General features: G+C 37.5%; 3 protein-coding genes across 3 annotated transcripts; all 3 read left to right on the top strand.

Annotated features, from left to right (window-relative positions):
• Positions 1-4,689: 4,689 nt before the first annotated feature.
• On the top strand, positions 4,690-5,628 carry LOC137186888 (odorant receptor 131-2-like). Its single transcript, XM_067595918.1, has one exon. It carries the CDS (start codon positions 4,690-4,692, stop codon positions 5,626-5,628), a length of 939 nt encoding a protein of 312 aa, XP_067452019.1.
• A 2,859-nt stretch (positions 5,629-8,487) lies between these two features.
• Positions 8,488-9,426, top strand: LOC137186886 (odorant receptor 131-2-like). The gene has a single exon (XM_067595917.1). The coding sequence runs from the start codon at positions 8,488-8,490 to the stop codon at positions 9,424-9,426; it is 939 nt and encodes a 312-aa protein (XP_067452018.1).
• Positions 9,427-12,479: 3,053 nt separating this feature from the next.
• Positions 12,480-13,418, top strand: LOC137186885 (odorant receptor 131-2-like). The gene has a single exon (XM_067595916.1). It carries the CDS (start codon positions 12,480-12,482, stop codon positions 13,416-13,418), a length of 939 nt encoding a protein of 312 aa, XP_067452017.1.
• The last annotated feature ends 1,349 nt before the right edge of the window (positions 13,419-14,767 follow it).

Raw genomic sequence — 14,767 nt, 5'->3', positions numbered from 1 at the left:
AAATCTGATCAAACCATGCCCACACAGTCCTGATGAAGCAGATTTCTTCAGTGTTTCTCTTTTCAGAAATAATAACTAAGGGTGGTTTTTCTTTCTAAACTTTAACTTGAACACTTTCTCATTTAATCATACAGATTTAATGTAATGAAGAAATACTTTGCATTTGAAACCAAGTTTTAGGGGCTTTTACACATAAATATCTGGTAGCAAAGGTTGTGCACTGTCTTCTTCTGTCTTCTTTGATAGTGGAGCAGTCATGCAAAATAAGTCACAGGAAAGAAGAATGTGTTACATGATGTTTTGAACTCTGTGTTGGTTTGGCGCTGGTTGCAATTAAGTACTAAAAGTTGCAATACAAACATGTTGATCATAGTTTTGATAATAACGAATTCTAATAGAAACTGTCACACAAATCAAAAGTTTTCCAACTGTTGTGTCATCCATTTCCACTCAAGAGTCCAAATCAGCAGAGGATAGTTTAAATAATTAATGAGCCTATTACACCTCACTGTTAATGAGTTTCACAGGAGTTTAGTCACCATACGAGTCATGATCAGCTAATTAGCGTCACAGTTCTGCTTGGAGTCTAAATCCACACGGAGGAAATCAAACCATGACTTCAGAGTGCCACAATCAGTGCAACAAACACAACAATCCAAAACTTTTAACTATCCAAAATCCCAGGAAGTTTTATTACAGGCATGGCATTCAAGAGTTCAACTCTGACTTACCGCTCTTACAGTAGCTATGCACACACACAGATTTTCTATGTAGTGAGGGACCTGCATTTCAGACCAATCATATCCAGATAAGTGGTTTAGATAATACAGCCAAACTGTGGTTGTTTTTAACCATTCCTTGTCCTGTTGAACACTTTGAACTTAAATTTGTTACCCTGAGTCAATGATTTGTGTGCACAAATTAAGAAACAATGTGCTCCCTTGTAAAAAAGTAATGGTAAAGAAAACACATTGTGTTTACTATCCTAAACACAAACTTCACCATGCAGACATTGTGGGAGCAGTCAACCTGTTTCCAAACTACCTACATCTAACAATAGGCTCTTTTATACAGAGATCCCGCATTATAGCCATAAAGAAGATCTGTCATTAAGCTACCTTTGCTTTTTTACACTGAACCAAACAAAGGCAGCATAATGCTGCCCTTGTGTGTGCTTTTACATAGCATGCTGGTGTCCTGGATTCAGAGGTGTGACTTGTAACACAACAGTGTCAGCTCCCTGTCAGCCCTGTCAGGGACAAAGGCACATGCCCTGCTCAGTTGAACTGCTCCAGAGGGGAGAACAAACATACACAGGACAAAAAAACAGGGTCAGAGGCAGTAAAACTAGTCAATACGAGCATTTAATTAATTAATTCCTTATCATTTTAATTGATATGTTTGTCAATTGATACATACAGACGGGTGGCAAATTAAAGGAAAAATGGGTACCAGTCTGAATGCTTGACCCAGTGAGGGGATCTGGTGGCTCTGTTATGCTGTGGGGGGCATTTTGCTGGCATGGTTTGGGTTCACTTGTCACCTTAGAGGGAAGGGTCACTGCAAATCAACACAAAGTTGTTCAGAGTGATCACTTTTATCCTATGATGAAACATTTCTATCCTGATGGGAGTGGTCTCTTCCAGGATGACAATGCCCCAATTTACATGGCATGAGGGGTCAATGAATGGTTTGATGAGTATGAAAATCATGTGAATCATATGCTATGGCTTTTGCAATCACCAGATCTCAACCTAATTGAACACCTATGATTTTGGACTGATGTGTTAGACTGCACTCTCCACCACCATCATCAAAACATCAAATGAGGGAATATCTTTTTGAAGAATGGTGTTCCTCAGCCTTGGCATTGATTTTACAAGTCTCTGGAACTCTTCTGGAGGGATGGACACCAATGAACTGAAGGAGAAGCTTTTCATAAAGCATAAAGCAGCAGATAAAACATCAGATACTGTAAGAATCACCTACATTCATTTATAGATCAGCGCAGACTGATATAGACTGATACGACTTTCCTGCTTTAACAACATTTAATGCTATTTTGTGTAGTGATTTTGGTTGAAGAGTGTTTAATTGAAATAAATTATTTATATTCTAATCATTAATCCGTTGTTGTAGCAACATTCCAATCTTTTAATGACAGTTGAGGGGTTATCTTATGTTGCCAGGCAACTGTCAATCAATCTGATCAAACCATGCCCACACAGTCCTGATGAAGCAGATTTCTACAGTGTTTCTCTTTTAATAAATAATTACTAAGGAATTATTTCTTACTGAACTTTAACTTAAACATTGTCTCATTTAATCATGCAGATTTAATGTTATGAAGAAATACTTTGGATTTGAAACCAAGTTTTAGGGGCTTTAACACATAAATATCTGGTAGCAAAGGTTGTGCATTGTCTTCCTCTGTCTTCTCTGATAGTGGAGCAGTTATGCTAAATATGTCACAGGAAAGAAGAATGTGTTACATGATGTTTTGAACTCTGTGTTGTTTTGGCACTGGTTACAATAAAGTACAAAAAATTGTAATACAAACATATTGATCATAGTTTTGATAATAACGAATTCTAATAGAAACTGTCACACAAATCAAAAGTTTTCCAACTGTTGTGTCATCCATTTCCACTCAAGAGCCCAAATCAGCAGAGGATAGTTTAAATAATTAATGAGCCTATTACACCTCACTGTTAATGAGTTTCACAGGAGTTTAGTCACCATACGAGTCATGATCAGCTAATTAGCGTCACAGTTCTGCTTGGAGTCTAAATCCACACGGAGGAAATCAAACCATGACTTCAGAGTGCCACAATCAGTGCAACAAACACAACAATCCAAAACTTTTAACTATCCAAAATCCTGGGAAGTTTCATCACAGAGTGGCGTTCAAGAGTTCAACTCTGACTTACCACTCTTACAGTAGCTATGCACACACACAGATTTTCTATGTAGTGAGGGACCTGCATTTCAGACCAGTCATATCCAGATAAGTGGTTTAGATAATACAGCCAAACTGTGATTGTTTAAAAGAAGGGTAAAGGAAACACACATAACTGAGGTAGGAATCATGACAGTTTACTGCCTTAAACACAAAGTGTTTTTAAAAAAAACAACAAAAAAATGGCTTTGTCCCAAGCAACTCATTTAAATTGTAAACTTTTTTTGGTAATAGATGGTGTGCATGCACTTATTCACCAGCAAGCCAATGCAGAAGTGCCAAAAACTGCAGTTCCTCAAATGGTCACTTGAGGCTGGCTCCAAATGTGAGTCAATCCCCATAGACCCCCATGTTAAAATGCCCAACTTTACAGCAGACATAAACATGTTTACATTCTGGTACAATAAAACGGTTTTGCTCTCTAGAGCTAATTTCCCTGTTCATGACAACTGTACAGGGCTGGTGCCTTGCTTTGGATGAATGTTTCCTTTTTTGCTGGATCATCCAGTGAATAGCTGTCAATGAGTACTGTTTCAAATGTGACTACATGACCAATACAAATAAACCAATTCTAGTTTCTTGCTTCTTGTTTACTGTATGATGATGTTGATAGGTCAGAATTTTTGAGTTGCAGTGCATTTTGCAAATGCCAGATTGCGAGCAGCGAGCAGCCTCTGCTCTTTCACTCAGTGTACAGCTTGCACATTGCACAGAGGAACAGAAGCCTACCGTCCACTAGCTAGTTGCTTTTAATATAGGTTAAGATAAAAACCATGGCGAAACTAAGTAGTTTGCTTAAGTTTGTCGAGTAGTAACAACACAGGCATGGCTGCTAATTCAGCAGCAACAAGCTGTACTGTTGAAAGACTCTTTTCAGTTGTCAGTGGGATAAAAATTGGCATTGCGGCATCAATGATGACATACAGACTGAAATCTTTGTCCCTGCTCTGCTTGGAAAGAGAACTGACTGAAGCGTTGGACTATAATGAAATAATTTCAGTGTTCAGCACCAAGCCCTGTCGTCTCCTGTTGTAATCATCAAAAGTAAGCTAATTGACCATGTAGTAGCCTATTGCCTCTTGCAATATTATTGTTTATTGGGTATAGTTTTTATTGGGTGTACAATTGGATTTTACGCTGATTTTGCTACATCTGTCATCAGTGTGTGTGTGTGTGTGTGTGTGTGTGTCGGGCCTGGCGCCATACTCTTGGATGGCTTAGCCCCCTTAGTTGTATTTTTTTGCACCCTCTGTTTAAGCTCTATGTAAGAAAAATAGCAAAAATAACAAAATTCTTGGCCAAGATACATGTGACTTTGCTTAGTTGTTTCAGAATTATGGACAGCGCTGTTTGTTGTGTGTATCATGTTAAACGTACAATATTTCCTTCTGAAATGTAGTGAAGTGGAAGTACAAAGTAGCATAAAATGAAAATACCCAAGTAAAGTACAAATACCTCAAAATTATACTTAGTTATATTCCACTTTACGTAACTGGCGATGACGACACTGTGGAGTGCAAACATTCATCGTTCCCCTTGTGTTACCGTTGGCCCTATAAAGTGTTCATCCACAGTCGTCTGTTAGAGGGCTGCAGAGATCTTAGCAGGAGGAGTCTGCCTTTGTGTTACTTCAGGTGTGCACTTTGTTAGTTTTGGTCAGTGCAAATTGCACTTACCTTATTGCCACTGAAGACAGATTTTATTTGGTTATTTGGTTACAAGACAGAAATATGGCTAAAAACAGCTCACTGGTTGGTGGTGAATCCTTAATGCGAAGCATTAATTACAGAGTCATTTTAGTTCAGATTTTGGTAGCAGTTTTCCTTTGCATTAACTTTCTGCTGATCACAACCTTATATATGAAGGATTTCTTCTATAAAACCATGCGCTACATCTTATTTGCTAATACATTACTGTCTGATTGTCTTATCTTGATTATATCAAATATCCTGCTCATCTTTGACTATTTTCGTGCGACCATGCAAATCTGGTTATGTCTCATTTTCTATATTTTGTCATCCGTGTACATTCTAGTCACACCGTTTACTCTGATGGCAATGACCCTGGAGCGTTACGTGGCTATTTGCTTGCCTCTGCGGCATGTAGAGCTATGCTCCACACACAGAGTTCTGCCCTGCATCCTCATCATTCACAGCCTCAGCGCTATACCCTGTATTGTGGATCTCTCTATCTTCTTTGCATCAGCCACACTTAACTTCCATAAACAATACAGGGTATGCTCTGTGGAGGTGTTCACGTTTCAACGCTGGCAGGGTCATCTTAGGTCATCTATACATCAGTTATACTTCTTTATCATGTGTGTAACCATTGTGTTCTCTTATTTTAAAATAATGAAAGTGGCCAAAGCTGCATCAGGAGAGAATAAAAAGTCAACATGGAAAGGGCTCAGGACAGTTATTCTTCATGCTTTCCAGCTGCTCCTCTGTCTCATCCAGCTGTGGTGCCCTTTCATAGAAGCTGCAGTACTTCAGATTGATTTCATGTTATACATTAATGTCAGATACTTTACCTACATAACTTTTTATCTTGCTCCCAGATGTCTTAGTCCTCTCATTTATGGCCTAAGAGATGACAAGTTTTTTCTTGCACTGAAATACTATGCTCTCTGTGGCTTGTACAAGAAATACTCTTTTCATTTGACAAATTAGAACCTTATTCCTTGTATAAAAATGTCAGTGTAATATACTGTTTATTATATGTACTATACTATATTTATTGATTTTTTAAATCAGTGAATATTCCCTCCAATCAGTTTGTCTTCACAGTTTATGAATACACTGTTCAGCTATAATCTAAATCTTATGGTCAAATTATACAGCATGCAGTTTGTGTTCTGATGCACAGACATCAGTATATATTTACTTCTATACTGCTTATATTAATGGTGCTGCTGGAAAAAAAAAACTTATTCTTGATCTCTTTGTGTACAGCTGTTGATGAATGGTTAATCCTCTCTGTGGTTTTGCTCTGTAACTCACACAAATTTCTATTAGTTATTAGTTCCAAACAGGCCTTTGTCCCTTTTTCAAATGTAATGTTTGTTTGTTTTTTTATGTCAGTTATTAATCATGTGGTTTACTTGTTGTATATGGTTCAATTAAAAAAAAGGATTGCAAAAAAGTATCCAGGTGTTTACAGTTTAAATCACAGTTGATTCTCTCTTTTCTTGTATTGTTGCAGCTTTTTATTTGAGATGACCTCCAATGTAGCATCAGAACTAGAAGAGAAAGAGCATGTTGAAGGAAAAGGACAACAGGAATGACTACAAATAATTTAATATCAATTTTAAGGCAATTAATATATTAGCAGCCCTGTAATAAAATATAGCTGTTGCTGAACTAGGCAGTTCAGGGGTAAAAGTGATTCAGGGCTGTAAATTATTAGTTTGTTGCAATTGAAATTTAATCATTAATTTGTGCACACTAATTAAAAAAAAATGTGACCACTGGTTCTTGGGAAGGTCACAACTAAACAAACGAGACCTAGATTAGGACAAAAAATGGGAATTTTCCTTTAAGATTGCAGGGGTTCAACAGTGTAGAGAGGGAGAGGTGAGCGTTAGCCATTCATTCACTCCTTTCCAGTTAACCCTCTGGTCACAAACTTGCCTGCATTTTAGGCCAACACTGCATCAATGACATACAACTTTTATTTCTGTGCTATTTGCAGGCAAATGTTTGTGTATCTGACATTTACTGTCAATCATACCAATGTACTACATCCATTTAACGCTGTTGAAATGGAAAATAATTCAAAATAATATTAAAATTTGAAAAAATAAAATTAACAAAATAATTTTCCAAGGGAATTCAATAGTCATGAATTCATGACATAGTCATGAGGCCTTACCAGGGGTTAAAGTGGGCTGGAATAATCCGGAACGGCGTTCCAGCACCTTCAATTAATAAGTAAATAAATCTGATCGACAGTTTCATACATAATAATGTCAAGTGACTTCATTTTTCATGGAGAAGGGTCTGTCTGCTGCCTGTAGACCAAGCTGCAACGTCTGGGGCTGAAAAATGAAGCCAATGCAGAAGTGTCAAAAACTGCAGTTCCTCAAATGGTCACTTGAGGCTGGCTCCAAAAGTGAGTCAATCCCCATAGACCCCCATGTTAAAATGCCCAACTTTACAGCAGAAATAAACATGTTTACATTCTGGTAAAATAAAACGGTTTTGCTCTCTAGAGCTAATTTCCCTGTTCATGACAACTGTACAGGACTGGCGCCTTGCTTTGGATGAATGCTTCCTTTTTTGCTGAATATCCAGTGAATAGCTGTCAATGAGTATTGTTTCAAATGTGACTACACGACCAATACAAATAAACCAATTCTAGTGTCTTGCTTCTTGTTTACTGTATGATGATGTTGATAGGTCAGAATTTTTGAGTTGCAGTGCATTTTGCAAATGCCAGATTGCGAGCAGCGAGCAGCCTCTGCTCTTTCACTCAGTGTACAGCTTGCACATTGCACAGAGGAACAGAAGCCTACTGTCCACTAGCTAGTTGCTTTTAATATAGGTTAAGATAAAAACCATGGCAAAACGAAGTAGTTTGCTTAAGTTTGTCGAGTAGTAACAACACAGGCATGGCTGCTAATTCAGCAGCAACAAACTGTACTGTTGAAAGACTCTTTTCAATCGTCAGTGGGATAAAAATTGGCATTGCGGCATCAATGATGACATACAGACTGAAATCTTTGTCCCTGCTCTGCTTGGAAAGAGAACTGACTGAAGCGTTGGACTATAATGAAATAATTTCAGTGTTCAGCACCAAGCCCTGTCGTCTCCTGTTGTAATCATCAAAAGTAAGCTAATTGACCATGTAGTAGCCTATTGCCTCTTGCAATATTATTGTTTATTGGGTATAGTTTTTATTGGGTGTACAATTGGATTTTACGCTGATTTTGCTACATCTGTCATCAGTGTGTGTGTGTGTGTGTGTGTGTGTGTGTGTGTGTGTTGGGCCTGGCGCCATAATCTTAGGTGGCTTAGCCCCCTTAGTTGTATTTTTTGCACCCTCTGTTTAAGCTCTATGTAAGAAAAATAGCAAAAATAACAAAATTCTTGGCCAAGATACATGTGACTTTGCTTAGTTGTTTCAGAATTATGGACAGCGCTGTTTGTTATGTGTATCATGTTAAATGTACAATATTTCCTTCTGAAATGTGGTGAAGTGGAAGTACAAAGTAGCATAAAATGAAAATACCCAAGTAAAGTACAAATACCTCAAAATTATACTTAGTTATATTCCACTTTACGTAACTGGCGATGACGACACTGTGGAGTGCAAACATTCATTGTTCCCCTTGTGTTACCGATGGCCCTATAAAGTGTTCATCCACAGTCGTCTGTTAGAGGGCTGCAGAGATCTTAGCAGGAGGAGTCTGCCTTTGTGTTACTTCAGGTGTGCACTTTGTTAGTTTTGGTCAGTGCAAATTGCACTTACCTTATTGCCACTGAAGACAGATTTTATTTGTCTTGTATATTTGGTTACAAGACAGAAATATGGCTAAAAACAGCTCACTGGTTGGTGGTGAATCCTTAATGCGAAGCATTAATTACAGAGTCATTTTAGTTCAGATTTTGGTAGCAGTTTTCCTTTGCATTAACTTTCTGCTGATCACAACCTTTTTTATGAAGGATTTCTTCTATAAAACCATGCGCTACATCTTATTTGCTAATACATTACTGTCTGATTGTCTTATCTTGATTATATCAAATATCCTGCTCATCTTTGACTATTTTCGTGCGACCATGCAAATCTGGTTATGTCTCATTTTCTATATTTTGTCATCCGTGTACATTCTAGTCACACCGTTTACTCTGATGGCAATGACCCTGGAGCGCTACGTGGCCATTTGCTTGCCTCTGCGGCATGTAGAGCTATGCTCCACACACAGAGTTCTGCCCTGCATCCTCATCATTCACAGCCTCAGCGCTATACCCTGTATTGTGGATCTCTCTATCTTCTTTGCATCAGCCACACTTAACTTCCATAAACAATACAGGGTATGCTCTGTGGAGGTGTTCACGTTTCAACGCTGGCAGGGTCATATTAGGTCATCTATAAATCAGTTCTACTTCGTTATCATGTGTGTAACCATTGTGTTCTCTTATTTTAAAATAATGAAAGTGGCCAAAGCTGCATCAGGAGAGAATAAAAAGTCAACATGGAAAGGGCTCAGGACAGTTATTCTTCATGCTTTCCAGCTGCTCCTCTGTCTCATCCAGCTGTGGTGCCCTTTCATAGAAGCTGCAGTACTTCAGATTGATTTCATGTTATACATTAATGTCAGATACTTTACCTACATAACTTTTTATCTTGCTCCCAGATGTCTGAGTCCTCTCATTTATGGCCTAAGAGATGACAAGTTTTTTCTTGCACTGAAATACTATGCTCTCTGTGGCTTGTACAAGAAATACTCTTTTCATTTGACAAATTAGAACCTTATTCCTTGTATAAAAATGTCAGTGTAATATACTGTTTATTATATGTACTATACTATATTTATTGATTTTTTAAATCAGTGAATATTCCCTCCAATCAGTTTGTCTTCACAGTTTATGAATACACTGTTCAGCTATAATCTAAATCTTATGGTCAAATTATACAGCATGCAGTTTGTGTTCTGATGCACAGACATCAGTATATATCTACTTCTATACTGCTTATATTAATGGTGCTGCTGAAAAAAAAAACTTATTCTTGATCTCTTTGTGTACAGCTGTTGATGAATGGTTAATCCTTTCTGTGGTTTTGCTCTGTAACTCATACAAATTTCTATTAGTTATTAGTTCCAAACAGGCCTTTGTCCCTTTTTCAAATGTAATGTTTGTTTGTTTTTTTATGTCAGTTATTAATCATGTGGTTTACTTGTTGTATATGGTTCAATTAAAAAAAAGGATTGCAAAAAAGTATCCAGGTGTTTACAATTTAAATCACAGTTGATTCTCTCTTTTTATTGTATTGTTGCAGCTTTTTATTTGAGATGACCTCCAATGTAGCATCAGAACTAGAAGAGAAAGAGCATGTTGAAGGAAAAGGACAACAGGAATGACTACAAATAACTTAATATCAATTTTAAGGCAATTAATATATTAGCAGCCCTGTAATAAAATATAGCTGTTGCTGAACTAGGCAGTTCAGGGGTAAAAGTGATTCAGGGCTGTAAATTATTAGTTTGTTGCAATTGATATTTAATCATTAATTTGTGCACACTAATTAAAAAAAATGTGACCACTGGTTCTTGGGAAGGTCACAACTAAACAAACGAGGCCTAGATTAGGACAAAAAATGGGAATTTTCCTTTAAGATTGCGGGGGTTCAACAGTGTAGAGAGGGAGAGGTGAGCGTTAGCCATTCATTCACTCCTTTCCAGTTAACCCTCTGGTCACAAACTTGCCTGCATTTTAGGCCAACACTGCATCAATGACATACAAATTTTATTTCTGTGCTATTTGCAGGCAAATGTTTGTGTATCTGACATTTACTGTCAATCATACCAATGTACTACATCCATTTAACGCTGTTGAAATGGAAAATAATTCAAAATAATATTAAAATTAGAAAAAATAAAATTAACAAAATAATTTTCAAAGGGAATTCAATAGTCATGAATTCATGACATAGTCATGAGGCCTTACCAGGGGTTAAAGTGGGCTGGAATAATCCGGAACGGCGTTCCAGCACCTTCAATTAATAAGTAAATAAATCTGATCGACAGTTTCATACATAATAATGTCAAGTGACTTCATTTTTCATGGAGAAGGGTCTGTCTGCTGCCTGTAGACCAAGCTGCAACGTCTGGGGCTGAAAAATGAAGCCAACGCAGAAATGTCAAAAACTGCAGTTCCTCAAATGGTCACTTGAGGCTGGCTCCAAAAGTGAGTCAATCCCCATAGACCCCCATGTTAAAATGCCCAACTTTACAGCAGAAATAAACATGTTTACATTCTGGTAAAATAAAACGGTTTTGCTCTCTAGAGCTAATTTCCCTGTTCATGACAACTGTACAGGGCTGGTGCCTTGCTTTGGATGAATGTTTCCTTTTTTGCTGAATATCCAGTGAATAGCTGTCAATGAGTACTGTTTCAAATGTGACTACACGACCAATACAAATAAACCAATTCTAGTGTCTTGCTTCTTGTTTACTGTATGATGATGTTGATAGGTCAGAATTTTTGAGTTGCAGTGCATTTTGCAAATGCCAGATTGCGAGCAGCGAGCAGCCTCTGCTCTTTCACTCAGTGTACAGCTTGCACATTGCACAGAGGAACAGAAGCCTACCGTCCACTAGCTAGTTGCTTTTAATATAAGTTAAGATAAAAACCATGGCAAAATGAAGCAGTTTGCTTAAATTTGTCACAAGATGCCGTGAGGAGCAGGAGGAAGAGAATTCAGCTCAAGTTCAGTCATCATTCTCAACCTAGACACCTCCTCATGTGCCAGTTTCTCCTCACCAAGTGCAGAGTAGTAACAACACAGGCATGACTGCTAATTCAGCAGCAACAAGCTGTACTGTTGAAAGACTCTTTTCAGTTGTCAGTGGGATAAAAAACTGGCATTGTGGCATCAATGATGACATACAGACTGAAATCTTTGTCCCTGCTCTGCTTGGAAAGAGAACTGACTGAAGCATTGGACTATAATGAAATAATTTCAGTGTTCAGCACCAAGCCCTGTCGTCTCCTGTTGTAATCATCAAAAGTAAGCTAATTGACCATCTCAGACTGTAAAAGCCTATTGCCTCTTGCAATATTATTGTTTATTGGGTATAGTTTTTATTGGGTGTACAATTGGATTTTATGTTGATTTTGCTACATCTGTCATCAGTGTGTGTGTGTGTCAGGCCTGGCGCCATACTCTTGGGTGGCTTAGCCCCCTTAGTTGTATTTTTTGCACCCTCTGTTTAAGCTCTATGTAAGAAAAATAGCAAAAATAACAAAATTATTGGCCAAGATACATGTGACTTTGTTTAGTTGTTTCAGAATTATGGACAGCGCTGTTTGTTGTGTGTATCATGTTAAATGTACAATATTTGCTTCTGAAATGTAGTGAAGTGGAAGTACAAAGTAGCATAAAATGAAAATACCCAAGTAAAGTAAAAATACTTCAAAATTGTACTTAGTTATATTCCACTTTACACATGCAGCAGTAACTGGCGATGACGACACTGTGGAGTGCAAACATTCATCGTTCCCCTTGTGTTACCACTGGCCCTATAAAGTGTTATACTGGCCCATCCACAGTCGTCTGTTAGAGGGCTGCAGAGATCTTAGCAGGAGGAGTCTGCCTTTGTGTTACTTCAGGGATGGTTTGGTAAACTGAGGGATTTTGAGCTGTTGATGTGTTTCTACCACATTTATTGTGGATATACTGTATAACATATGCTACTGGTGTGCACTTTGTTAGTTTTGGTCAGTGCAAATTGCACTTACCTTATTACCACTGAAGACAGATTTTATTTGTCTTGTATATTTGGTTACAAGACAGAAATATGGCTAAAAACAGCTCACTGGTTGGTGGTGAATCCTTAATGCGAAGCATTAATTACAGAGTCATTTTAGTTCAGATTTTGGTAGCAGTTTTCCTTTGCATCAACTTTCTGCTGATCACAACCTTTTTTATGAAGGATTTCTTCTATAAAACCATGCGCTACATCTTATTTGCTAATACATTACTGTCTGATTGTCTTATCTTGATTATATCAAATATCCTGCTCATCTTTGACTATTTTCGTGCAACCATGCAAATCTGGTTATGTCTCATTTTCTACATTTTGTCATCTGTGTACATTCTAGTCACATCGTTTACTCTGATGGCAATGACCCTGGAGCGTTACGTGGCTATTTGCTTGCCCCTGCGGCATGTAGAGCTATGCTCCACACACAGAGTTCTGCCCTGCATCCTCATCATTCACAGCCTCAGCGCTATACCCTGTATTGTGGATCTCTCTATCTTCTTTGCATCAGCCACACTTAACTTCCATAAACAATACAGGGTATGCTCTGTGGAGGTGTTCACGTTTCAGCGCTGGCAGGGTCATCTTAGGTCAGCTATAAATCAGTTCTACTTCTTTATCATGTTTATAACCATTGTGTTCTCTTATTTTAAAATAATGAAGGTGGCCAAAGCTGCATCAGGAGAGAATAGAAAGTCAACATGGAAAGGGCTCAGGACAGTTATTCTTCATGCTTTCCAGCTGCTCCTCTGTCTCATCCAGCTGTGGTGCCCTTTCATAGAAGCTGCAGTACTTCAGATTGATTTCATGTTATACATTAATGTCAGATACTTTACCTACATAACTTTTTATCTTGCTCCCAGATGTCTTAGTCCTCTCATTTATGGCCTCAGAGATGACAAGTTTTTTCTTGCACTGAAATACTATGCTCTCTGTGGCTTGTACAAGAAATACTCTTTTCATTTGACAAATTAGAACCTTATTCCATGTATAAAAATGTCAGTGTAATATACTGTTTATTATATGTACTATACTATATTTATTAATTTTTTAAATCAGTGAATATTCCCTCCAATCAGTTTGTCTTCACAGTTTATGAATACACTGTTCAGCTATAATCTAAATCTTATGGTCAAATTATACAGCATGCAGTTTGTGTTCTGATGCACAGACATCAGTATATATTTACTTCTCTACTGCTTATATTAATGGTGCTACTGAAAAAAAAACTTATTCTTGATCTCTTTGTGTACAGCTGTTGATGAATGGTTAATCCTTTCTGTGGTTTTGCTCTGTAACTCACACAAATTTCTATTAGTTATTAGTTCCAAACAGGCCTTTGTCCCTTTTTCAAATGTAATGTTTGTTTGTTTTTTTATGTCAGTTATTAATCGTGTGGTTTACTTGTTGTATATGGTTCAATTAAAAAAAAAGGATTGCAAAAAAGTATCCAGGTGTTTACAATTTAAACCACAGTTGATTCTCTCTTTTCTTGTATTGTTGCAGTTTTTTATTTGAAATGACTGATTCTTCAAGTGTTTGCTACAGTGTATGTCATGTTGATTATACTTGACTCCTAAGGTATTTAGATGTGCCAAGCCGATGCTGAGGATAGGTATCAGAGGTAGGCCTACATCATCGGTTGTTGCTAATTGACATTAATTCTGTGAGTAACTTGATGACAGAACAAAATGAAACTTGGCTGTTGTTTATTTTGTTCTGTCATCAAGTTACTCACAGAATTAATGTTAATTAACTACAGCTGATGTGGCCTGCCAAGGTTGTTTTTATGTGCTATGCTATGTGCTGAGGTTTATGTGCTGTCTCTGAGCCTGTATCTGTACTCATCCAGAGATCATTTATGATGGGAGAAACTTATTTATTAAAATGATCTATCAAATCACCTCATATCAGTGCCAGGAGTGGCATTCACCCAGTTAAACTTTCATTCATATTAATCATTGGAACTGATCAACTTGATAGTCTTGAACCAGGGCGTTCAGTGTTTGGATTAAGTTGCTCATAAAAATAAAATGTGCCAAATTTAGTTGACTACATCTGTTATTTCAATGTAGCAGATACATATCTAATCAACATTTCATAATATTGTGCTGCTATGTAAATATGGGATACCTAATATTAAAGGACTTGGATCTGGATCAGAGCAAAAAAACTTGTTTGGGACATCCCTAATTTAAAAAGAAATCATGTGACCTGAGAGTAGGTGAACTGAAAAAATCAATATAATTCTTGATTCCTTTACCTCTGAGCATACATTTTTGCGCAACCCTGTGACAAGAGTAGTCAGAGTATTCCATATTCAG

Source organism: Thunnus thynnus, chromosome 7 (genome assembly GCF_963924715.1).
Source record: "Thunnus thynnus chromosome 7, fThuThy2.1, whole genome shotgun sequence".
Classification (NCBI taxonomy): domain Eukaryota; kingdom Metazoa; phylum Chordata; class Actinopteri; order Scombriformes; family Scombridae; genus Thunnus; species Thunnus thynnus.
This window is presented reverse-complemented; position numbering and strand designations above follow the sequence as displayed.